Source organism: Nycticebus coucang, chromosome 9, assembly GCF_027406575.1.
Source record: "Nycticebus coucang isolate mNycCou1 chromosome 9, mNycCou1.pri, whole genome shotgun sequence".
NCBI classification, from domain to species: Eukaryota; Metazoa; Chordata; class Mammalia; order Primates; family Lorisidae; genus Nycticebus; species Nycticebus coucang.
The window spans coordinates 40,380,998-40,406,560 of record NC_069788.1 but is presented as its reverse complement, the minus strand read 5'-3'; the positions used below and the strand labels follow the sequence as shown (position 1 = coordinate 40,406,560).

Sequence of the window (25,563 nt, the reverse complement as noted above, 5' to 3'; positions counted from 1 at the left end):
ACCATCGTGTCTTTTTTTTTTTTTTTTTGCTGGAACATTTCTGGCTGTGCTTCTGCCTCTCGCCATGTGGGGTTCTGCGGAGGGGCAGGGCTGGGGTTGGGCAGGGCGCTGGGACCCCTGCACTGCTGGGAAGGCAGATGCAGCCGGTTTTCCCAAGCAGCCCAGAGGCGCCCACCGGAATGCTATCAGAGAACAGGCCCTGCCCTGGGCCCGCCCCAATCTGCCGCCTTATCTGCCTGGCTCCCCATTCCCCGCGGCCCAGCTTGCCACCCATTCATGCATGCCTGGCCTTCCTTCCCCACCTCAGGCTGCTCTGACCACTGCCGCCCCGACCTCCAGGGACTTCCAGGGCAGTAGTAGCCAGACTCCTCCCTCAACGTCCCCTTCGTCCCCAAGCCCAGTCCTGCCTCTGAGACTGTGAGGCTGTTCTCCATCCTGGAATTTTCTTGAAGCGTCCTTCCCACACCACGCTGCAAGATGAGATGCCTCCTTGGGAAGCTGCCTCAGGCCACCCGGCCCTTGTGGCTCTCGGCTCTCTCTGGCTCTCTCAGCCTGCCTGTTCCCTGTCCTTGCACTTCATTCATTTTTACTGGTGTTCCTCAGCCACCTTCCTGTTCAGGGAAGAGTAGCTCTCAAGAGGTTTTAATGTGATCAGTGTCTTTAGAGAGAATCAGGGACTTAACGGCAGAGTAGGCCCTGGGACCCGGCCTCCTGATCCCAGGCTCTGGGCTGGCAGCTCATCATGCACAGATGTCTGGCCTGGGTGGCACCTCGTCAGTTACCTGTGGCCCGACCACCAAGCAGGCTCAGGCCTCTGCACAGGAGGGCAGGTGGGCCTGACTCCTGCTACAGATCCCATGCCTCTAGGACCCAGCCCCTCTTCCTGGCCTTTCCACTCCCCAGGCATCTTCCTCTTGCTGGGGCAGCTGGAGAGCCCTGCAGCTCACTAGGGGCAGGGCGGAGGCAGGCCATCTAGCGGAGCTCCGGGAAGGCTGTCCTTAGGTCGGAGACCTTGTCTGTCCATTCTGGGAAATAGCATCAGCGCTGTTAGTGCCTGTCACCGTGGCAACCAAAGGGCAGGAACAATCACAGGGCCAGTGTGATGTGTGCAGAGAAGGGGTGCAGTTGGTTGGGGGTTGGTGGGTACATGGTGACCTGGATGTCTTTCCGGGGGACTTGGAGGAACGGGTGCCAGTCCTTCTGCCACCTCAATCCGGGCTCAGGTTCAGGGTCTGTGGGAACATTAGGGTAGGACCCAGGGACGCATCCTCCTCCAGTCAGAACAGCCTTTTCTTGAGGAATTGGGATGGGGAGAGACAGAAACAGAGGGACAAAGACAAATTCACAGATTTCTGAGAGCCCGGTTGTGAAGCCAGGAGGCCTTGCTCAAGTTGGGATGCTTGGGAATCAACATTTGGCTTCATGTGCAAGTAGAAGAATTAAAATGAGAGGACTCCGGCGAGGTTGGAGGGAGCCCCTAAAAGCCATGGCAGCTTCTGCTCAGTTCACAGGCAGTCGGGTACCCCTAGAAACCCACCACAGGGAGGCTGCCTGGGCAGGAAGGCGAGTGATGGATGAGGGAATCATTACTAAGCTGGTTCTGTGCGTCTTAATCGGAGCTTATTTTCTCTAACCTGTCTTGCTGGTTTTCTAAATGGGAGAAAGATGAAGCCAGCAGGGAGTAATGTTTGCATGTGGCAGAGCTGTGCCTGTGTTTTTTAAAAAGACCTTTTTAAAGAAATGCTGAGGGACGAATGAAGCTCACCAGGATGGGCTGGTAACATGAGTGAGCTCCCCAGCCCCAGAGAGGGGTCTCAGTAGGTAGCTGGGGAGCCCAAGAAAGAAGGATGTGTATGTGTGGGTGGCCTGGAGAATTGGCATTTTCTGGCCTACAGAGCTTCCCTTCCCTCCTGGACATACTGGCTCACTCATCACCTTCCACATGGCAGGGCCTGTGCTGAGGTCTCTGGAGGTCAGCCTGTTCCTTGTCCAGGCTTAAGAAGGCCTATTCCTAAAGCACAGTGGAGGCTAAGAGGCCTGGTTTGTGTAAAAATAAGCAGGCAAGGAGAGAGAGAACTGATGAAGAATGCTGGCCTGCCACGAGCTTCTCTGCCTCCTCCCGCCCTGCGACAAGCACATGAGCTGCTCCCCATCCACCTGCTGCCCTTGAGTGGACATCGATGTGCCAAGGATAATATTGGCAGTGGTGATAGGGAAGGCTCTGAAGTGGTCTGCCCTGGACATATGTTCCTGGAGGACTCCCCCTAAAGCGACATGTGCACACACACGGACCACTCACCACACACAGACACACACACTTGTGTCTACACACCCTTATCTACCTCACATCTCCAATGCTAAGGGAGGCCAGGCTTGGAGAAAGTCAGTGCAGAAAGCTGCTGAGGGTGGCTGGGAGTGCGGGATGGCAGCCCTGGGTTCTAGTCCTACGTATGCCCTTTGGAGCTGATCCATATCCTCAGCTGTCCTGTGAGGGTGGATAGCCAACTTTAAGTCCACCAGCACAGACTGCACTCTCAAGGTGAGCTGCCACTGAGGCTCTGAGCGGATGAGGCCTGGGCTCTGCCTTCCGGGAGGGAAACTAGTGCTGTTATCTACTGCTGCCCCGAAACTCAGCTGCTTAAAATAGTAAACAATTATCATCTCATAGTTTCTGCGGTCAGCAGTCTGAGTTTGAGTTAGCTGCTTGGCTCAGGATCCCTGGCAAATGCAGCTGAGCCACTGACCAGGGTGGCTGTGACTCAGGGCTTACAGGGGATGAAGAAGATGCTTCCGAGTGCGCCAGGCTGCCAGTCGCAGCCTCAGCTCCCTGCTGGCCTTTGGCCGGAGGCCTCCATTCCTTGCTAAGTCTCCTCATGACAGGACAACTGGGTTCTCCCGATCAAGTGATGAGAGAGAGTGCTCAAGACAAACCACAGTGTCTTGATGACCTAGTCTCAGAAGTGATGTGCCATCACTTCTGCCATAATAGTGATCACACAAACTAATCCTGGTGTAAGATGGACCACACAAGGGCACGAGTCCCGTGAGCTGAGAGGCGGTCAAGTCTCAGCCGGGTGGAAAGCATTTATTATTGCATTTAGTGTTGTTGCCGTAGCTGTTGTTACCGCAGGCTGCTGTGGACAGTGAGTTGGCCTGTTGACATCAAGAATAGGGTTTCTGCCTCTATTCCAGTGTCTCCCCATGCCACTCGCAGGTGCAGGGGCTCGGGAACAGATGGCTGAAAGGGCATCCAGTGCCTGAGGGAGCTGGCTGAGACTGAGAGGGCGTGTGGGCTGAGAAAGGGAGGAGACGGGCACCTGAGCATTTGGCTGTTCCCACCTCATCCAGCACGCCCTCCCCACTGCATGGCCCTGTCCCTCTACCACTCAGGTGTCTGTGTCCTGGTGTCTCAGCCAGGATCCTGAGAGCAAGTCCTGACTGTAGGAAGGACATGGGAGGTGGGAAGGATGGACTGATGAGGATCTCTCTCTAAGGCAGGGAGTCAGTGTGGGGTTCCTCCCAGGTATCCAGACCAACCTAGAAAATGTGGTTTGGGGCCAGGCAAGGAGCGGGGCTGGGGGTGTGTGGAGCCTGGGGTAGGGAGAGGCCTCTGGGTGTGCAGGCGGTGGCTCCAGCCTGCCAGCCCCTCTCCCCTCTCTCTGTCCCTCTGTCCTCTCAGGTGTTCCCCTGCTGTTTGTCATCCCCTGGGGCATTGTCAAGTACCTCTATGAGGATGAGGGGTGAGTGTCCTCCCAGGAGGTGGGTGTGCTAAGGTCCCCATCCTTAAAGCCCATGGGATTCCTTGCCCCTGGGACATGTTACTCCCACATGTCAGGAGGACAAACAGGGACCAAGAGCTTAACATGTAAACTTAGTTCCCTGATGGCCACTCCCTGCTGGGCCCCCGACTCTACCCTGGACTGCATGATGACAATAGGGGACAGTGGGATACGTGGTGCCCTCCTGCAGATTTTTCTTCGTATCCGCAGATATGTCACTTCATATCTGCAAGTGACACGTTTCTGTTATTTTCTGTTATTTTCTGCTGGGTACGCACGTGACTATTCTAGGTCCATGAAACCTTGTTTGGAGCCTGTGTGTATCTCTTAGTGGGACTGTGTGTGTTTGTGTGGCTGTGTACTTGGAGGGCTCCGCATGGGTCAGTGGGCTGGTTATTGGGTAGCTCCTGTTGGCCATGTGCATGGAACTCAGCATGACCGTATGTTTTGGCCCTTCCCCAGCTGCTGGACCAGGAACTCGAACATGAATTACTGGCTCATTATCCGGCTGCCCATCCTCGTTGCCATAGGGGTGAGTGACGATGGAGGTGGGGGGGAGGAGCTGAGGAGGCCTGGGCTGGTATCTGGAGAAGAGAGAGAGGGTCCCCACCTATCTGCCCCTCAGGTGAACTTCCTCATCTTCGTCCGGGTCATCTGCATCGTAGTGTCCAAATTGAAGGCTAATCTCATGTGCAAGACGGATATCAAATGCAGGTGACATAACTTACCGAGCTAGCTTTACTGGGGACCTCAGTCCTTCCTTTCAGCAGAGAGACAGATGCTGGGATGCTTACCATGGAGCCCTATGCTACCTTCTTCTCCAGGCTTGGGGGACTCATCCCCCCCCAAGCCTTGCCTTCACCCCAGCCCTTAGCAGATAGCCCTTGGGTGTCTGGGGGTGGGCGAGTGGTCTGGACCTCTAGTCCTTTCTCCTAGGTGGCCTGTCCCAGTGCATTTGGGGTGGAGACTCTGTGACCCAAAGAGACCAGAGCCTGGTAGGGAGTGGGGAGGGAATAGAAAAGGGAAAAGAGTCCATGGGAAGGGTTCAGAATGACTCTAGCAATCTCTGCTCTGCACCCCTAGGCTTGCCAAATCCACACTAACCCTCATCCCCCTGCTGGGGACCCATGAGGTTATCTTTGCCTTCGTGATGGACGAGCATGCCCGGGGGACCCTGCGCTTCATCAAGCTGTTCACAGAGCTCTCCTTCACCTCCTTCCAGGTGACCACACTGCTGGGACCTCTTGTTCTGGAAGTGTGGGAGCGGGGGTGGGGTAGACACCATCCCTCATCATGCAGGTAGAACAGACGGGCAGGCTGAGGCCTGGGGGAGTGACCACTGCCCAAGGTCCCATGGATAGGGCAGAGCCAGACAAGAATCCTCAGGTGTCCCAAGTCCTCTCTGCAGGTACATGGGATGAGAAGCTGTCCTGGATATAGCCCTGGGCACCTAGCCTGGCATCGAGGCTGCCATCTACTGGGTGCAGGCAGCCTGCCAGGTGTTCTCCACAGAGTGTACATTTAATCTCGCAAAGCCCAGGAGATATGCAGGATTAGCCCCGTTTTGCCGAGGGAGAAACGAAGGCCCAAACAAACATTTATATAGTCAATAGTTTCAAAGCAAAGAACTGATCCTCTCTACTAGTATTAGATGACAGTAAGGAGGTGTGAACATATAAGAAACTGGTCCCAGCCCCTGAAGAGTGTTATGAAATTCCTGTAGCATGTGGAATGGACATGTGTGCATTGACACACGTTTGTGGACACACACCGGACACACACACACAGAAGTTCTGGAGCGGAAGGTCTGAGTGAACCAACAGGGCTGGGTGGGGAATACTCTCTACCTTCAGAGTCAGTGAACTTCACTGGGTCAGGCCTCCTTGAGGAGGCGTGTTTGTAGAAGTTTGTGGTATCTGAGCAAGAGGCCTTGTTGGTCCTCCAGAAAGGGAATGAGAAAGAACCCACTGCCCTCCGCAGACCCAGGAATCTGAGGAGAGGGATATTGAGGATGGAGCCCCAAGGCACTACTGGCCAGGGCCTGCTACAGGCGCCTCCCTCCTGGTTGGTCCCTACTGATGTGACTCTTGTTTCCAGGGGCTGATGGTGGCCATCTTATACTGCTTTGTCAACAATGAGGTAAGGTCTGAGGGGCAGGGAGGGACTCTGGTGGGTTGCTACCCTTGGCTAGTCCGAGTGCATTGGAGCTTCAGTCTTTCCAGCTGAAACCCCGCTCACCCTCTGAGGCAGTAGTGTGGAGGAGGCATTGTGTCCTAGATTGTTGTCTGCGCAGGAGTCCATCTGTCTGTCTCTCTCTCACGCACATACACGTACACATGAGTGCAGGCACACCCTAACGTATGAGCCTGGGGAAGCCCCAGCCTCATGTGAAGGGGGTCCTGAGTGAACTACTGGGGTAATAAGGACTGTCTGTTGCAAAGTGATTTAACACACAGTCCCAAGCCGCGTAGCCATGTCCTCGGGACTTTAATGTTTAATTATCATCCTCACCACCCCCCACCAAAAAAAAACCTTGCTAAAATTATGACTTCTCTCGTTTTTTTTTTTTTTTTTTTTTTTGAGACAAGAGTCTTACTCTGTCATCCTCAGTAGAGTGCTATGGTGTCATAGCTCACAGCAATCTCAAACTCTTGGGCTCAAGTGATCCTCTTGCCTTAGCCTCCTGAGTAGCTGGGACTTACAGGTGCCTGCCACAATGCTGGGCTACTTTTAGAGAGGGGGTCTCACTCTGTCTCAGGCTGGTCTCGAACTTCTGAATTCAAGCAATTCACCCACCTTGGCCTGCCAGAGTTCTGGGATTATAGGCATCTGCCACTGTGCTTGGCCTAAAATTCTGATTTCAACATTCCCATTTGTCACATAGAGAACACTGATGATCAGAGAGAGTAAGAAACCTGCCCCAGGTTTGGAGACGGTGGCAGAGCCAGGATCCCAGTTAACTCTGACTGCAAGAAGAAAACGCCCTGTTTTTCAGCACATAGGCAGGAAGGAGCCCTGGTCTACTGTGGGACAGGGGCACCTTTTAAGAGCAGGAGCAACTTCCGGGCCGTCAAATGAAATGTCACAAACACCACAACACACCTTCCCCCAAATTCCTTCCAGAGGGGAAGATAAAACATTGCATGGGCGGCAGCTGCAAGGTCCCCTGAGGAGGTGTCCCCTGAGGGTTAGTCCAGCAGGGAGGAGAGTGTTGGCAACCTCCACCCTGTAGTCTGGGGGGAAACTGAGGACTTTAACTCCATTCAGGCCCAGGCAAGAGTTTGCAACCATGGGGCTGGGCTCAGGTGCTCAGGGAAACTGGTCCTCAAAGACTGGTTCTTTGTGTGTCTTCTCTGTCCCTGAGCCTGGACCCCAGAGTTCAGAATGTTAGGATCAGTGCATTAGTACAGACATGTCTTTTCTATGTGTGGGGGACACCGAGGGAACAGTGGGCTGAGACCTGAGTATTGCTGGAACTGTGAGATGGCCAAAAAACAAATGTGATGTGCAGAAAAGATGCAGGGATGCAGACCTCAGCATTGGGTTTCTGCTCAGCTCTAGGTCCCATCACATAATGAGCTGTGTGACTTTGGATAAGTTACATGCCCACTCCTAGGTGAACCTCAGTTTCTTCACCTGAAAAATGGGGTAATAATGCCTATCTACAGTATTCCTGTGAGGATTAAATGAGGTACAATCTGAAAGAGGTGGAAAAGGGGGACAGAGAGCAGGCCTCTCCTTCAAAGTGGGATGCTGAAGGCCTGTCCCAGTAAGCAAGAGCTGTTCTCCAGAGCCAGGCTTGCCATGGCAATGCCAGGTGCTTGGCATAAAGAAACACACTACCCTCTCCTGATGCTTAGTAAGCAATAGCTATTTCGGTATCATTCCAGGATATAGTGATTCCCAGAGACCCAGGCCTAGGAAATTTCAGAGGACACTATACAGAGAAAATGAGGCTGGGCCAAAGGCAGAAGAATGGGGCGTTCCCCTGTCCCTGATGTATCCTCCAGCCTCTCCTGTGCTGGCTTCCTATGGGAAGGTTGGGCATGGAGCACATGGCCTTCAGGTCTCTGAAAGGGTGGGAAACCAACATTTCCTAAGGGCTTACTACACAAGTATTTTGTAAGGTGCTTAAGTGTTTTATCATACCCAGTGCTGTGTAGCAGGTGGCATCCCCAATTTACAGATGAGAAAAGTAAGGCTCAGCAAGGTGAAAAGAATAGCCCAATTCAGCATCTAAAAGGTTTTAGAGCTAATGGGCTGGTTCCAGGTAGGTGTGGGGATCCCCCCAGGTCTCCAGGGCAGCTGGGTGTGTGTTGTGTGGCGGGGGGCGCAGGCAGAGGCAGTGCCAGGCAGGGGGTGGCCCATAAATGGGATTCCTGCTCTGCTTCTGTGGGTGGGTGTCAGAGGGCACAGCAGGCTCAGTCTGGAGGGTAGGCCAGGGGAGGAGGGAAGGGCTTCGCCCAAAAGATCCTAGGCCCACAGGAGGCAGCAGGATGTGGCAGCCTGACATGGCAGCCCTGTGCTCCCCTATGGCCGAGTCCTCACAAATGTTGACATGGGAAGACCTGAGCTCTGCAGGGTGGCCTTCCCTTTAGGAATTGTTCTCAGCCAGCCCTAAGTTTTGCTGCTTTATATTCTAGCCTCGTGGTGAGATAGGAACAGGTGCAGAGCAGCATATATCCCTGGCGGGGATGAGGAGCAGAGGTCTATGGGGAGAGACAGAGGCTCGATCCCCTCAGCCCCATTTTCTACTTTTCTCTCGTCTGTCCCCAAAGCCATGCTGTAGAAACACACTCATGGAGCCCTACTTGCACACCCAGGCACCTAGTCACTTCCCTCCTCACCTGCCACCCATGGCTGGCTTGACTTTGCAAGGACGGAGGGACAGGCACATACCCCTGCTCTGCCCTTAGCAAGGAACTTGACCCCAGATCTCCAAAGCAGCATCTCTCTGACCAGGCCTGGCTGCAGGCCCCAGCTGGCCTCTCTCCTTGGGCTGTCTCAGGCTTGTGCTGTGAGTTCCCGGAGACCCATCTCCCCTCAGTGCACTGCCTGGTTCTTTTAAAGTCACCTCAGACTGCTCACACTCTGGCTTCTACAGGCACAAGAAAAGACACTGGGCCACAAAAGACATGTACCTCCAGGGCCGAAGCCTTTGTCCACAGAGCTGTTCTCTAGACCCAGGGTTGCTATGGCAATGCCTGGTACTTGTGACAATAGGAGAAAAGTTGGCCTGGATGTTGGTCCTGTGTGACTGCCAAAGCCTGCACCAGCTGCTAGTGGTCAGGGAGTGGGGACAGGGACAGGACGCTGAGGATGACTTTGCCGTGGCTGGTATCTTTGGAGCCCTGAGTGGTGGCCCCGTCCTGCCACTGCCAGGCTGTGTGATCAGGCATTTGCCTGTCTTGAATCTGTTTCCCCAACTGTAGGTGCAGGTGAATGCACTTTCCTAATTCACTCCAACTCCTGTGCCCAGCATGGTGCCTGCCAGGGAGCGTGCCCCAGGAAGTGTTTGCGGCACTGCAGACTTGGAGGGCAGGGGCAGGGTGACATCAGATCGTGGGGGGGAAGTGTGTGGGCCTAAGTGCTGGGTTCGAGGGTCAGGATCTGTGTTGTCTTTGTGGTTTTATTCTGATAACTGAGAACAGAAGGAACCAATGTTAGATGCTCCTTTATATTCGGGTTTCTCTCTGGCTTCTTTAAAGCCCACATATTAAACACCTGCTGTCTGCCAGGCACTGTGCTAGGTGCAGGGACACCGAGATGAGGAAGATGTGACCCTGGCCCACGGGGCACTCCAGCCAAGGGGGAGGAGGCTTGGCCGAGGACAGGCAGATCTTGAGAGCCACACAGACAGGAAGCCTGGAGTCAGTAGCCGGCGTTGGAGTTAGGCCCAGTCTAGGCTCAAATCCTGGCTGAGTGGCCTGGGGTAGTATGTAAATACTCTGCTCCTCAGACCTCACCTGTGAGCGTGGGATGTTGTAACAGGAGCAGTTTCGCAGGGCTGATGCGGAAGTTAATTAAAATCATCAATGGAAAATGCTGGCCCTATAGTGAGTGCCCAATACATGGTAGATTTCAGGGGTGACTGTGTGATTACCGGAGCCACAGCAGAGGTTCGGGAAAGGTGCTGAGGAGATGGGGGCAGGAGGAGACACCGTGTGCCCACTCTCTGGGTAGTCCTGTGGGTGTCCCTGAGACCTCTTCAGTCTCTGAGGTGGTTTCCCAAGTGTGCGCCTCATTTACCATCTTTTCCCCTCCTCCTTAGAGGGAGGGCTGTGAGACAGGCTGGCCTCCCTGCCACTGCACAAGCAGAGACCGTCGTCAGTCTCTGAAGCCCCATCCCAGCTGTCAGTACGTGCTCTGCACCTGTTCAACCTGGCAGTGAGCTGGCACAGAGTAGGGAGGCCTCCGTCCCTCCCCGCCCAGACTTGGGCTCGTGACGCTGCAGCTGCCTGCCGTCTGGCAGCCAGGCTCTGGGCCACCTCCACTCCACTCAGCACAGAGAAAGTTCTTTTAAGGGATGGCATGCGGCCGTGCCAGGCTGCTTGCTGGGCTTAGCTAGATGGATGACAAAGGAGGAGAGGAGGAGGATTGTTTGCACAGGGGGGTGGTAGGGGCATTGACAGAGAGTGCCTTATCCACAGCTGCGGGCACTGGCTGCCCTGGTGACTTGGCCTGAGGGAAAGAGCCCAGGCCCCAGATACTCTGGTGTGGGAAGACTAGGGGGCCAGGCTGGGGAACGCCAAAGAAGCTCCAGAAAGCAAACTTCTGGAAACATCATCCAGAAGGGCGATCAGACCCCTTAGGACGAGCTGCGCAGGCTCCGGTCACCTCTCTGGGGACCAGAGTCCCTGGTCATCACCAGGAGCCCAGCATTGCCACAAACCCAGGAGAGACTGAGGCTCTATCGGCAGTATTACTGGAATTTGTGTCTTTCTTCCTCAACAATCTTGTCCCTAAGTTTCAACCTGTTTGAGAAGACTTCTCCTGAGGGGGAGGCAGAGCCCAGTAAACAGGGACTGGGGTGGACTGAGCCTGTCTGGGCTGCACAGAACCCCCAGGGGGTCTGCGGAGAAGCCCTCACCCTGCCCCTGCTCCTGGCCCCCTGCTGATGCTGCTGCTTTCAGCTCTTTCTTCCTTCCCTCTGACTCCCCCGTGAGGTGCTAGGGCCCAGAGAGAAGCCCTTGGGGAGTTTAGAAGGGTCTGCTGTAGGCACCGGGGGGGTCAGGGCTGCTGTCCTCCTTCTCTGTTGTCCCAGCTGGATCAGGAGAGTGTGCTCCAAGGTCAGGTTCTCTCTCTCCCTCTTCTCTCTCCCGTCTCCTATCTCCCTGTGTTTCTCCCTCACTCTCTTCTCTTCCGTTAAATAATACTGTGATGGATTGTAAAAGGTACTTAGCTGAATCACAGAGTTTAGAGATGGAAAAGACCAATTAGGTCATCAAGCCATCTCCCTCCTGAGGAGATGCAGAAAATAGGAGACAACAATAAACAATTTTATTGGGATATTAATTTAGGCGCCCGAAGGCCTTGACTTGTGTCTCTTAATATAATGCAGTGGATTTTTTCCCTTCCCCACTAATGTAATAATAGAGCCATTTTGTGGGCAGTTGCCTTGCATGATGGCTTTTGTTCCCCTCCTTTCCCCCACGGAAGGTCCAGATGGAGTTTCGGAAGAGCTGGGAGCGCTGGCGGCTGGAGCACTTGCACATCCAAAGGGACAGCAGCATGAAGCCCCTCAAGTGTCCCAGTAGCAGTCTGAGCAGTGGGGCCACCGTGGGCAGCAGCGTGTATGCGGCCACCTGCCAGGCGTCCTGCAGCTAAGACTACAGTGCCCACCCCGTGGTCCTTGCTGCTGGCTGGGCAGCCACCCCAGGTGGGAGAGACCCTCCCAGGGACAGGGAAGGAAGGGACACATGCACACATACATCTCTGCTTTCCTTTCTGAAACCCACGAGACAGGCAAGTGGGCAGTGCCTCCGGGACCATGGACACGTTTTCTCAGAGGAGAAGCAGTCTGCTAATTTGATCACTGTGGTGAGAGGCCAGGAAAAATGATTGCTGTGAAAATGAGGAGGATTTCTTCCCTTTAAGTGGCAAGGCCCTTGGGGTTCCCTTAAGCAGAGCAGCAAATCAACCCCAGGCTCAAACTCAAGGTCAATGGCTTATTACTGGGATTGGGGCTTAAAAGAAGAGGTGGATCTGAAAGATGCCCATATAACCTCAGCCAAACACGGGCCTGGAAGGCTGCTCTGCCTGTGTTGGTGAGGTACCTGCCCTCATCTGCCTTCTCATTAAGGGAAGCTTTTTGTGTCTAGGGTACTTGTTCCTCTCACTCCATCCCCTCATCTCACTACCCAGTTTTTCCTTGGGGGGCTTTGTTTGGGCCACCACCAGCAGCTTTTCTGGAAGTGGCTGTGGGTGGTATTAAGAATAAGCATTGAGAAAGTGCCTGAAGATTTTCTGCAGTGGTGCCCACTTCTTCCCCGGGTATCTGAGTTGCTTTGGTTCCTGTTTCTGCCAGGGAACCAGGGCAAGGCTGCCGCTGAAGAGGCCAGACTGGTGTGTGAGCTCCAGCTCTGTTTTAATGATGCTCAGGAACCCTCTGGGGTTCATCTTTGGGTACTTCAGGAATGTCTGCAGAGTGGATATAGGTTACCTGCCAGTGCCAGGAACCCAGAGGGCCAAAGGACCCATTGCCTCCATCTCTCCATGGGAGCACTTTTTATCTGTGACCAGACTCTGTATCTTGAATAGAGGTTTGGGTGCTCCCCTCTAACTTTATGAGATGTGACCAAGAAGAGACTCTCCCAGGAAAACCAGCTGTCTGCATTGTTATTGTGGAGGCCAGCTTCCCCTGCCTTTGAAATCCTCCACTGGGAGCTTGTATGTACTGTCTTTACACTCCCTTACTGCTTTGAATAGTCATATGTGTATTCACTCCTCCTTACTGCTTTGAATAGTCGTATGTGTATTCACACCCCCTCACTGCTGTGAATAGTCGTATGTGTATTCACACCCCCTCACTGCTGTGAATAGTCGTATGTGTATTCACACCCCCTCACTGCTGCGAATAGTCGTATGTGTATTCACACCCCCTTACTGCTGTGAAGTTGTATGTGTATTCACACCCCCTTACTGCTGTGAAGTCGTATGTGTATTCACACTCCCTCACTGCTGTGAATAGTCTATGTGTATTCACACTCCCTCACTGCTGTGAATAGTCTATGTGTATTCACACTCCCTCACTGCTGTGAATAGTCGTATGTGTATCATACCCCCTTACTGCTGTGAATAGTCGTATGTGTATTTGCACTCCCTCACTGCTGTGAATAGTCGTATGTGTATCACACCCCCTTACTGCTGTGAATAGTCGTATGTGTATTCACACTCCCTCACTGCTGTGAATAGTGTATGTGTATCACACCCCCTTACTGCTGTGAATAGTCGTATGTGTATTCACACTCCCTCACTGCTATGAATAGTCTATGTGTATTCACACCCCCTTACTGCTGTGAATAGTCGTATGTGTATTCACACTCCCTCACTGCTGTGAATAGTCGTATGTGTATTCACACTCCCTCACTGCTGTGAATAGTCGTATGTGTATTCACACTCCCTCACTGCTGTGAATAGTCTATGTGTATTCACACCCCCTTACTGCTGTGAATAGTCGTATGTGTATTCGCACTCCCTTACTGCTGTGAATAGTCGTATGTGTATCACACCCCCTTACTGCTGTGAATAGTCGTATGTGTATTCACACTCCCTCACTGCTGTGAATAGTCGTATGTTTATTCACATTCCCTTATTGCTGCGTATGTGCAGCGGTCAATTTGGATTTCTCCCACCTGATGGAAATAAGAACTAAATCATGGTTGTGTGATGTTTCAGGGAGTGAGGTGATAATTGATTTGACTCACCCACACTTTGAGCTAATTAAAGTTTGCCCTGCCTCCAGCCTTATCCCATAAATAATGGGCAGCAGAAAGGCTGGACGGGAAAAACCTATCAATCCCGCCCCAGCTATGGTGAGAATGCAGACACACCACAGCATTGCACAGACCCAGAAGAAGGAGGGACAGCCATCGGGGAAGACTGGCGAGTCCATGGATGCCAAGGAGGTTTGCACAGCCAGAGAGAACTCTCAGGTGTTGGGACCTCCTGGGGAGGGCAGAGGGAGAGGCTTCAGATAGATTCCTTTATGAGTCAAACTCTCCTTCTTCCTTTTTAAATGGTGGCAAGCCCTCCCCAACGCCTTACAGCAGACACATTCTCTGGTGCCCCTCAGATAGGCATGTGATGTGCAGAGAAAATAATAATAGGCCATAAAACACATCAAGCAGAAAATTTCTTATACTTCAGTTTCAGTGAAGTGTTGTCTATGTTAATGGGGAAGTTGAACCTCAGGCTAAAGAAAGGAATTGTGCAGCGTGCCTCCTTGACTGAGACGATGTGGGAGGGAGGCGGTCCTGCTTCCCCAGGACAAGGGTAGGCTCCCCAACAGGCCCCACTTACTTGCTTTCCCTTGTGGCAGGGGAGGTTGGGTGTGTCCGGGGTGAGACCGTGGTTTAACGTTTGCCGTGGGTACTGCTCTGGCACGAGTGTTTCGGTGTTGGACAAAATGAAGATTTTGTGAGTCATTAATACATCACAAAGCAACATCTGACAGAATCTGTGTGAAATAAATAAATTGCTCAAGGGAGGATTGTAGGGAAGAAGGTGCTTAGTTAGGCACTCGGCAAGCCCAGAGTATTTGGTTTAAACTGTCAGTCGAGTCCTCTTCCCAACTGGAATGGGTGATTCCCGAATTCAGAAGGCTCATCACACCTCCAGCCTTTTAACACTGAGGAAGTTTCTCCTTCCCAGAGACATGCCAGATCCCAAACTGAAGAAATCTTTTCTTTGCTCCAAGATCCCGGTGCCATAAATATTCATTGAATGGCACTGCAATCCTTCTAAGCTATTTCCAAACTAGCCTCAGCTAAATATAGCTCCAAAGGTCTGGGAACTATCGAATGCAATGTACTCTGAAATTCCACCAGCTGTTTACATGCCTAATGCCTAGTGTCTGGCGCTTGCTGAGAACATTCTCTCTGGGCTGCTTCTTTCCTGGGGTACTGTTGCTGACCGGCAGGGTGTAGTAGGCAGCCAGCAAGGTTTAATGGCTGTCATGAATCGTGGCTGAGTTCAGCACTCTGGCCAGCTTCCTCAAACTTGTCAGAAGCGTGAATCATGTCAATTTGTCTTTGCCATGCCAGTCTTTAGAGCAGCTACATCACAGAACTAAAACAAACCACTTACATCAAAGTTGCCTTGCTTTTAAAATGACTTTCTGGATTGTAGGCATGATCTTCGAGCGCCTAAATGCACCTCATGTTGAAGGGCACTGCAGTGGAGTTCCAGGCGACTCAGAGCACAGAAAGACTTTGGCTATCCCTCCTGGCCTGATCTACTGAGGCTTGTTGAGGTGACTTGCCTAAGGTCACTCTGCCAAATGGTGGTTGAGCTGGGCCAGGTCCCAGGCCAGCCCCTGCCTCCCAGAACATGAGGTCTCCAAGAAGGATAGGTGGAAAGTATAAATGGCCAATCAGGATGCTCCATGTGAAAGCTGGTAGTGTTATCTGGAATGTCTATGGATGAGGAGACACACGGCAAAGGGAGACGTGTTAGATGGTGAAAGTGGCACCTCCTTGGTAATTTATACTGGGGAGGGGGGAGGGTGTGCTTTACTATTTCTGCTCACCCACCTCGTCATCCTGGTGGATGGAAAACTAACAAATGAAATGTACCAGAGCACATATAAGCATAGAAACAGCACCTGTGCCATCTTGGAAAGCAATTCCAGCAGTCTTTTAATGGATTGGCTTAATGTTTTTCTGATGCAACTGTGTTTGAAAAGTTGAACTGATAGCGCATGGAGTGCACTAAAAGACCCTGAAAGGTCTTAACCTCCTCTTTTCCTCTGTGGAACTCCCAGAATTTGGAGAAGGCTAGCAAACTGGGCAACTGTAACCTAGCAAAGCACAGCACTACGAAGGACAAGTGCTCAGTCTCCATCCTTGCCCTTAAGGTCTCAGCCACCCTGATCAATGTTGGCCAAGTTCCAGCAGCTCACAGATAAGAGACCTCCCTGCCTCATTCCCTCCTGTTTCTTTCTTCCAGGAGGAATATTGTGTGTGAGTGTGTGAGTGATGAGAGAGACAGAGAGAGAGATCCTCCTGTGCATAGTAGCAAGAAGTTAGAAGATGCCGAATCCACAAGCATCACCCACTGGGAAGGTCATAGGACAACCAACCGAAGGCGAGGGTGTTTGGGAGTCTAAGTGGAAGATGCTTCCTCTCCATGCACAGACAGGGCTCCCATTATTGCTAATGCCTACGACGTGCTCAGAGAAGGCAAAATATATTTCAAAGGTTTATTTTTCCCTCCACTGAATTGATTCTAATCTACAGTGCTGACCCTGCTTTTGGCTTCTATGAGACAAACTACAAAAAATTCTCCAATAAAATATGGAGGTCTCCTCTGCTCAGACAGCTCTGTGAGTGACATGCTAAATAGACAGCAGAGACCAAATTAGTGTCAACTCTCACTTTTCCTTTTCCGTTTGTGGCTGGAGTAAGTTCCTTTGGGAAAGAAGATGGCCCGGTGTGAGAAACTTCTGGCAGCAGCGTTGCCAGGCCCCTACACTGTCATCTTTGGCCCAGCCTGGTGCTCCGGCCCTGCAGAGGGCTGTATCAGGAAGTGTTGTTAAGCAGCATAATTACCAACACTTTACTTAATGCCACAGTACGTCTGCGGTATCTATAATTACTTCTGCTCTGTCGATGGATACAGACCGGCAGGAAGCAGATAAGCATAACTGTTTTCCAATAACTCCCCAAGTCTCTTGGACGTTGCCTGTATCTGAATCTGAGGGGAGACCCTTTGCCTGTTTTGACAATTGTTTTCAGGACCTTCTCTAGCTGTGGCTGATGCAGCCAAACTCCTTCCTCTTCCCCCAGCTGCCCTGCTAGGCACACTGTGAACGCTGTTCTTTCAGCTGTGACAGATTTGGGGGAGCAGCTGAGAGGCACCGCCAGCCTTGAAAATGATGCCCCTCATTCTGTAACACATTCTGGCACAGTGAGGAGCGTGGCAGCCACCGGCTTGGATCCTAACTTACATCGGGTGATGCGACCTTTCCAATGGGGCCCGTCAAACTGTCAGTAATTAGTCAACCCAGACACTCTAGCATGGCTAATTATCCCGGTGTCAAAGCAAACCAGAAGGAAAACATACATAAATGAGAGTGTTTAGACTCTATCTACAGTGTTTTGCCTTTAAAAAAATGTTTAGATATGTAGCGTTGATAAGAAAAGAGTTCCCACAAGTTCAGTTCTTGGCTTCTTTGCAGGGAAGCCAGTGGGGCCGCTGCAGAAAGGGCAAAATTCGCCCCAGTCAGTGCTAGATCTTGCCAAACAGTTCAGGCTTTATTTCCAAATCTGCAATTCTTCTAAGCTCCTTCCACTAGAAATAATCACTGCATCCTCCAAGCAGACGCATTTCAACATCCCCTCAGTTTTGGAGGGATCTGACACAGATCTTTAAAGGTGCCAAGAGAGGGGAGCTGAGCTCTTAGGAGGACCAAAGCTAAATTTCTGTCTTCAGCGCTCTTGGGGGATGCTTACTCTTTGTGAATGTTTAAACAAGATCATTTCCATGCAATTTCTTAATGTATAAATTCTTGTAAAATACGAGCTACATATATAGTCGCGGATGTGTATGGTGTATAATTCCTTGTAGAGACATGAATGGATGCAGGCGCTTTCCTAATTTGCCCTATAATGCAAATAAAAGCTCCTCACTACTGCGTCTTTCTTGCTCTTCCTTTGGGAGACGAGGTTTCCTGCAGTGTCAACCCAGGTGATTCATGGTGCAGCAGGAGAACACAAAAGATGCTGTTTCCAGCCTAAGGGAAAAAACCCTTTGCTCATTACTCACGTTGTGATTTTCATCTTCAAAGCACCTACCAAGTACTAATTTATCTATTGCAGCCTTTACACAGGGACTGCAATGTCATTTAATTAGAGAAGCTGGGTGGTCGAGTGGCTTAAACAATGACTGAAGGCAAAATGGATGTGCTTTCTAATTCCACTCATTCATTTGATCTCCCCTGTCTAAATGAACTCAGTCCATTACATCCATTAAAAAAAAAAAAAAAAGTCTACCCTCAATGGATCCCCGATAATAAAAAAAAAAAAAAGAAGAGGGAAAAAAAAGTTATAAAAGCCCAAGCCATGTTTGCAAAGTGGCCACAGAATTTGAATGGAGCTTCTGTTCAGAGATTCATCTTCAGAAAAATGAACTTTTCTCCAATTTAAATAATTACTCACTATCTAGATCTTACAACTATAGAGCAGAGGAACTGCAGACTATCCTAATTTCCCCATTTCAGTTACCTCTGTTTAAAGAACAATGAAGGTCTCCTTAAACATCCCTTTTTAGACAAGCTGTGGTAATTGTCTCTTTCAAACGTAATAATTCTTACCCTGAGAGCAAGTTATACATTCAGCCAACTCCCACTATCTGCAGGCAGAACGGCTGCATCTTGGTTTCCCTGCACAATTGACTTCATACACTCCCCTGCTATGCTTCCCTGTCTGGACCCTGCCTCTGTCACTCAGTGGGAGCAAAATGGAGCTTTCTCTCCATTCCCTTCTTTCCAAAGAAGTTAGCAACCCCCACGGTTCTAGGCAGGTGTAAGTTAGAGTGCACCTTCTTTCTCTGAGGTTGTACTTTGGCTTCATAGGGCTTAACCTCAGCCTAAAAAAAGTATAAGGGGAGCTGCCCTGCTGTGCTGAGCCACCAGGATCACTTGTATGTGCATGCAATGGAAAGCCAACATTCCAGTAATTGCTGCCCCACAGGCCGGGGTGACTGAGTTCTGCATAGAATTTATGAAGGCTGTTACTCATATGCCCATTGCATATCAGCGCTTCCACGGGTTGGGAGTCCCTCCCCACTTCTTCTCTTACTGTCCTCTCAAAATCCTATGCTCTGAACATGCAAAGTTCAGTCTCTTTCAATCTCTGTCTTTCTTTCTCCCTCCCTGCCCCACTTTCCCCACACCCCCCACACATGCGAAAAGACTGGAAACTGTGGGGTTTCCCAGTTAAAAATAGTGGGGAGGGGGAGAAGGAAACCAGATGTACAAGTGAGAATAAATAACAAATGCAGCCAGATGGCTGAAGGTGGGAAAATAGATTTGATATTGTGGATGACAAGGAAATGAGTGTCCCCAAGGTGGGAAGGTTAGGTTGGGGAAGAGAGATAAAGAGGACAGAACATAAGTAGATAAAGAAAAAAGAAAAACAGCAGCCTGTTTAAATGTGAAAAAGAGCTGTAGTAAATGAGAAGAGGAAATCGTAGAGGAGGAAAAAAGAAAGAATGACCAGCGGCAAGTGACAGGAAACAGGTTAGGAGCCCAACCTCTAGTCCATGTTATTAACTCTTCCTTCCATAAATCTGAGTGCTTTCCCTGTAGAGTTTTGCAATCCCAAACTGTGATAGATAGTTTTCTTTGGCAAAGGCTGATTTTAACTAACACAATGATTTTGGAAAAAGAAAAGACCCACAGCCTACAGTGAATCCAATAAAACTTATTTTTTCCCTCACTGATGTTGGGCACTGGTGTAAGAATGAATTATGACGGCCCCCTCCTTTAGGACAAGTAGACCTCAGAATTAATTTGTGGTACAACTTCCAACCAAGAATAAAATCAATACCTGAGAATTACAAACAGTGGGCAGTCCCATGCCAAGAGATGGATTGCCTTGGGGCTGAAGCAGACTAGTAACACCCAGAGGGGATAGGAAGAGAATTTTTTTAATTTTCCAAATCTCTAGGGTAAAAGAGCAAGGACTTAAGGCAATAAATGATGTTTACAGAAGGATTTTCAATTCCAGTGACCTAAGGTGGTATTAGAAACATACTTGGGAACACAACTACTCAAATTTAATAGTTACAACAAAAAGGCCATGGTTACTTTCCCTTTAGGTATAATCTTCAACGATCTGTAACCATTATGTATGTTTCTGGCTGAAAGAAACAAGTGTTTTACCACCATATTTTTGCCCTCCAGAAAGCTTCTGAACCTTCAAATTTCCTAGAAAATTGAATTCAGTTTTAATGAACCCCACTGGCGCCCATCGATTAGATGCCACTTCACAATGAAAACACCCTGAAGCTCTCTTATCTTTCAAATCCCCGTGTTAGAAAAACTGGAGATTGGAGACACCATAGCCAAGACATCTCACTTCTGTACTTCCACAGGCATCCTTCGGGAAGGTGCAGTTAGCAATACAGATGAAACGATGTCTTATACACATGCATATTATATAAAAGAACTTGAGAATTACACTGTGTTGGAATCATCTTAGCCATCAGGAAAAACATCTATAACATTGAGAACGTCACAGTTACGTAAGGTATTTACAGAAATATCTTCTAGAAACTGGCAAAGATCATGAAGCCTGCCAACCAAAGCGTGATGGGGCCATATCCCTGGAGCCTCAGCTTAAGCTGCAATGGCAGCTCCCACTCACTCTCGTAGGCTTGAACTCTGCCTGCTTCTCAGACACAGACGCTCTTCAGCTAGGAGTGGTCCTCTCAGTCTCCATCACTGAGCTAGTGTTGTTGTCACTTCTTGCATGAGAAATGCAATAGCTCTTGAGACTATCTGCATCCGTGGTACAAGTCTCCTCAGAGCACCCAGACCCTAGCAATCCCCCATCTCCATAATGACAAGTTGGGCTCATGCACCCTCTGCATCAGCTACCCACATAAGGAACAGTTTTCTTCAGCCACATTCAGAGACAGCATTGATGTAGTAGATCCCCAAAGGCTACAGCAGAGACAATGCAGAAACCTGTGTGAGCTTCAGAATCCTACCTCTCAGAAGTGGTCCTGGGCGGGTGGTGGTGGTGCAAGATGGCGGCCGAGTAACAGCTTCCCTGCAACTGGGCATGGTGAGTCTAGGGAGATAAGACTCCAGGCATCTCTGACTGGTGGGATCTGCCTATAATCATCCCTTTGAGGATACAGGGAGTCAGCAAGGGACTTCTGGACCCCAAGAGGAGGACAAAAACAGTGGAAAACTGACAAGTGGTTGCATGTGTTCGATCAACCTAATCCCGCCGGCAACCGTAAGTACAAGCAGCAGTGAGACTGCAAATCAGAAAGGCCTTACCTGTGAACCATTTCTGTGTTTTTGGACTTGGTACTCAGTTGAACTGCCTTGGGGAGAGCTTGAGCAGGAGTGTGGAGAACTTTGGGCATTGTCTAGGGCCCCAGACTGAGCCGCTGAGCTGGACAGAGCTAATAGTGTTTGGCTGTGGGCCGCAGGGAGCCATTGTGAGAGAACTGCCACAGCAAGCTCCGCCCTCAGGGTCACAGAACAAGGATCGAGCGGGAGCTAGTAACCTAGTGACTGAGCAGCCTAAAGGCAGGGACTGAGCTGCCTTACAGCCTTAACCCTCAGGGGGCAGAGTGAGACTGGTTTTGGCACACTGGAGCCTCGGGTTGTTGCCCTGGGTAGAGTGCCTTGGTGTCACAGCTCATAGCAACCTCAAACTCCTGGGCTTGGAGAAAAAGAAGGAATATTACCCAACACATTCTACGAAGCAAACATCACCTTGATCCCCAAACCAGGGAAAAGACCCAACAAGAAAAGAAAATTATAGACCAATATCACTAATGAATATTGATGCAAAAATACTCAATAAGATCCTAACAAACAGAATCCAACAACACATCAAAAAAATTATACACCACGACCAAGTAGGATTTATCCCAGGGTCTCAAGGCTTGTTCAATATATGTAAATCTATAAATATAATTCAGCACATAAATAAACTAAAAAATAAGGACCATATGATTCTTTCAATTGAAAGAAATTGAAAAGCAGAAAGCAGAAATTGAAAAGCAGAAAAAGCTTTTGATAATATCCAGCATCCCTTCATGATCAGAACACTTAAGAAAATTGGTATAGCGGTGGCCTTGCCTTCGGCGGAGGTGGCTGCAGTGTAGGTCCCAAGGAGTGTGTCTCCACAGCCGCTCCTCGTGGCTTGAGGGACACCGAGAGTGGGGATCTCCGGCCTCCCTCCACTGGTGCTGGGCTTCTTAGCACCTTTCTCAGTCAGACCCCTTGGTCGGACTTGGGCCTCGCGACCGACACAATTGGAGCTGCTGCGGGGTCCAGCCCTGCGTGGGGCCGGCTGTAACAGCGCCTCCGGTGGGACGATATGCCCAAGAAACTGCTGCTGCTCCCACTGCTGTCCGCGTCCTCTGCCATCCGCACCCCGAGAGCCCGCCCCGTGGTCCCGCCAGCCATGAACGCCGCCCGCACCTGCTACTGGGTCTTCTCGGCCAACTCCACGGCCACCTGCACGGAGCTGGCCAAGCACATCACCGAGTGTCTTGGTGCTGAATTGGGGAATTCTGTTGTATACCAAGAGACCAATGGAGCAACAAGAGTTGAAATGAAAGAGTCTGTTGGTGGCCAAGATATTTTCATTATACAGACAATACCCAGAGATGTGAATACAGCCATGATGGAGTTGCTGATCATGGCCTATGCGTTGAAGACTTCCTGTGCCTGGAGTATTATTGGAGTCATCCCTTATTTCCCCTACAGCAAGCAGAGCAAGATGAGGAAGAGGGGCTCCATCGTGTGCAAGCTCCTCGCGTCCATGCTGGCGAAAGCAGGTCTAACTCACATTATCACTATGGACCTTCACCAAAAGGAGATACAAGGCTTTTTCAGCTTTCCTGTGGACAACCTCAGAGCCTCACCTTTCCTGCTTCAGTATATCCAGGAAGAAATTCCAAATTACAGAAATGCAGTCATTGTAGCTAAGTCTCCTGATGCTGCAAAAAGGGCCCAGTCCTATGCTGAGAGGTTGCGTCTGGGCTTGGCTGTCATCCACGGGGAAGCTCAGTGCACAGAGCTGGACATAGATGATGGTCGCCACTCTCCCACTATGGTCAAAAAAGCCACTGTGCACCTGGGCCTGGAGTTGCCATTGATGATGGCCAAAGAGAAGCCACCAATAACTGTCATTGGAGATGTTGGAGGCTGCATTGCAATCATAGTGGATGACATTATTGACGATGTGGAGAGTTTTGTTGCTGCTGCAGAGATCCTGAAAGAGAAAGGTGCTTATAAAATCTATGTCATGGCCACCCATGGCATCCTGTCTGCAGATGCCCCCCGCCTGATTGAGGAGTCCTCCATTGATGAGGTGGTGGTGACGAATACTATGCCTCATGAGGTGCAGAAGCTGCAGTGTCCCAAGATCAAGACTGTGGATATAAGTTTGATTCTTTCTGAAGCTATTCGAAGAATCCATAACAGAGAATCCATGGCTTACCTTTTCCGAAACATCACTGTGGATGACTAGCTTTCACTAGCCTTGACTCTGGAACACCGAAGGAAAACATGCAAAAAGCAGTGCCACCAGTTACGTACACCGTGTTTGCTTGCAAGGGAGGATGGGAAATAATCGGAGTTAGTCTCTGTCACCAAGATTGGTGGGTAGGAGGCATTAAGATGAGCTAATGGATCAATAAAATGGCCTTAAATGGCTGCCATCATCAGCCTTGTTCCTTAAACAAAACTTATAGATGCTTTCCAGTAAAGAATCTGAAAATCTTGTTGATTTAAAAGAGGAGTTAAAAGCATTTAAAGTCTTAGCTCTGTAATGACCATCATTGTTTCAACTGCAGGGAAGTACAAGTGTTGATGTCAAACCTGGTTGAGGAAGCTGAGTGCCTGCCCTGTTCCTGTCCTGTCATCCTCTCTCTAGTCAACTTCAAGTCTTTATGATAGAGAATCCTATTTTTCTTTCAGAAACTGCTGTGCCTACAGCCATTAAACAATGAAGCATTCATGTTGTTACTCCCCCCAAGGACATCAGATTAGAAAATAGTGTCCCATCTCTGGGTATCTGTGTGGCTCTAAAGTTGCAAATAAAAGAATTCATTGCCAAAAAAAAAAAATTGCTATAGAAGGGACATTTCTTAAACTAATAGAGGCCATCTACAGCAAACCCACAGCCAATATCGTATTGAATGGAGTTAAATTGAAATCATTTCCACTTAGATCAGGAACCAGGCAAGGTTGCCCATTGTCTCCATTGCTCTTTAACATTGTAATGGAAGTTTTAGCCATTGCAATTAGGGAAGAAAAGGCGATCAAGGGTATCCACATAGGGTCAGAAGAGATCAAACTTTCACTCTTCACAGATGATATGATCGTTTATCTGGAAAACACTAGGCATTCCTTGTGTAAAACTTTTAGAAGTGATCAAGGAATACAGAAAATGTCTCAGGCTACCAAATCAACACCCATAAATCTGTAGCCTTTATATATACCAACAATAACCAAGCCAAAAAAACAGTCAAGGACTCTATTCCTTTCACAGTAGTGCCAAAGAAGATGAAATATTTGGGAGTATACCTAACAAAGGATGTGAAAGCTCTCTCTCTACAAAGAGAACTATGAAACTTTAAGCAAAGAAATAGCTAAAGATGTTAACGAATGGAAAAACATACCATGCTCATGGCTGGGAAGAATCAACATTGTTAAAATGTCTATACTACCCAAAGCAATATATAATTTTAATGCAATTCCTATTAAAGCTCCATTGTCATATTTTAAAGATCTTGAAAAAATAATACTTCGTTTTATATGGAATCAGAAAAAACCTCTAATAGCCAAAACATTACTCAGCAATAAAAACAAAGCAGGAGGAATCACGCTACCAGACCTGAGACTGTCTAAATTGATAGTGATCAAAACAGCATGGTATTGGCACAAAAACAGAGAAAAGAATAGAGAACCAAGAGATGAATCCAGCTACTTACTGTTATTTGATCTTTGACAAGCCAATTAAAAACATTCAGTGGGGAAGATTCCCTATTTAACAAATGGTGCTGGGTGAACTGGCTGGCTACTTGTAGAAGATTGAAACTGGACCCACACCTTTCACCATTAACTAAGATAGACTGTCACTGGATAAAAGATTTAAACTTAAGACAAGAAACTATAAAAATACTTGAAGAAAGTGCAGGGAAAACTCTTGAAGGAATTGGCCTGGGTGAATATTTTATGAGGAGGACTCCCCAGGCAATTGAAGCAGTATCAAAAATACACTACTGGGACCTGATCAAACTAAAAAGCTTCTGCACAGCCAATAACATAGTAAGTAAAGCAAGCAGACAGCCCTCAGAATGGGAGAAAATATTTGCAGGTTATGTCTCTGACAAAGGTCTAATAACCAGAATCCACAGAGAACTCAAACTTATTATCAAGAAAAAAACACGTGATCCCATCTCAGGGTGGGCAAAGGACTTGAAGAGAAACTTCTCCAAAGAAGACAGACCACAATCTACAAACACATGAAAAAAAGCTTGTCATCATTAATCATCAGAGAAATGCAAATCAAAACTACTTTGAGATATCACCTAACCCCAGTAAGAGTAGCCCACATAACAAAATCCCCAAACCAGCGGTGTTGGCGTGGATGTGGAGAAAAGGGCACACTTCTATACTGCTGGTGGGAATGCACACTAATACGTTCTTTCTGGAAGGATGTTTGGAGAATACTTAGAGACCTAAAAATAGACCTGCCATTTAATCCTATAATTCCTTTACTAGGTTTATACCCAGAAGACCAAAAATCACAATATAACAAAGACATCTGTACCAGAATGCTTATTACAGCTCAATTCATAATTG

The 25,563-nt window shown here is 49.4% G+C and overlaps 2 protein-coding genes across 3 annotated transcripts in view; both read left to right on the top strand.

Annotated features, from left to right (window-relative positions):
* Positions 1–12,833, top strand: part of GLP1R (glucagon like peptide 1 receptor) — a 37,086-nt gene extending 24,253 nt beyond the window's left edge. Inside the window, exons 8-14 of one of the 2 annotated variants that reach the window (XR_008382644.1) lie at positions 3,680–3,740; positions 4,242–4,311; positions 4,405–4,493; positions 4,863–5,001; positions 5,877–5,918; positions 11,439–11,658; positions 11,745–12,833. Coding sequence is in view for 1 of the 2 variants with exons in the window: in XM_053603733.1 (XP_053459708.1) it covers positions 3,680–3,740; positions 4,242–4,311; positions 4,405–4,493; positions 4,863–5,001; positions 5,877–5,918; positions 11,439–11,606 (569 nt within the window). In the remaining variant the exon portion in view is untranslated. Of the gene's footprint in view, positions 1–3,679; positions 3,741–4,241; positions 4,312–4,404; positions 4,494–4,862; positions 5,002–5,876; positions 5,919–11,438 lie in introns of both variants that reach the window. The other variant, XM_053603733.1, reaches the window with a different exon arrangement.
* Positions 12,834–21,805: 8,972 nt separating this feature from the next.
* On the top strand, positions 21,806–23,808 carry LOC128594520 (phosphoribosyl pyrophosphate synthase-associated protein 1-like). Its single transcript, XM_053603396.1, has one exon. It carries the CDS (start codon positions 22,067–22,069, stop codon positions 23,222–23,224), a length of 1,158 nt encoding a protein of 385 aa, XP_053459371.1. The 5' UTR covers positions 21,806–22,066; the 3' UTR covers positions 23,225–23,808.
* The last annotated feature ends 1,755 nt before the right edge of the window (positions 23,809–25,563 follow it).

What these genes read in the sequence shown, in the direction of transcription:
- LOC128594520 (XM_053603396.1), top strand. Translation starts at nt 22,067, where the DNA reads ATGCCCAAGAAACTGCTGCTGCTCCCACTGCTGTCCGCGTCCTCTGCC.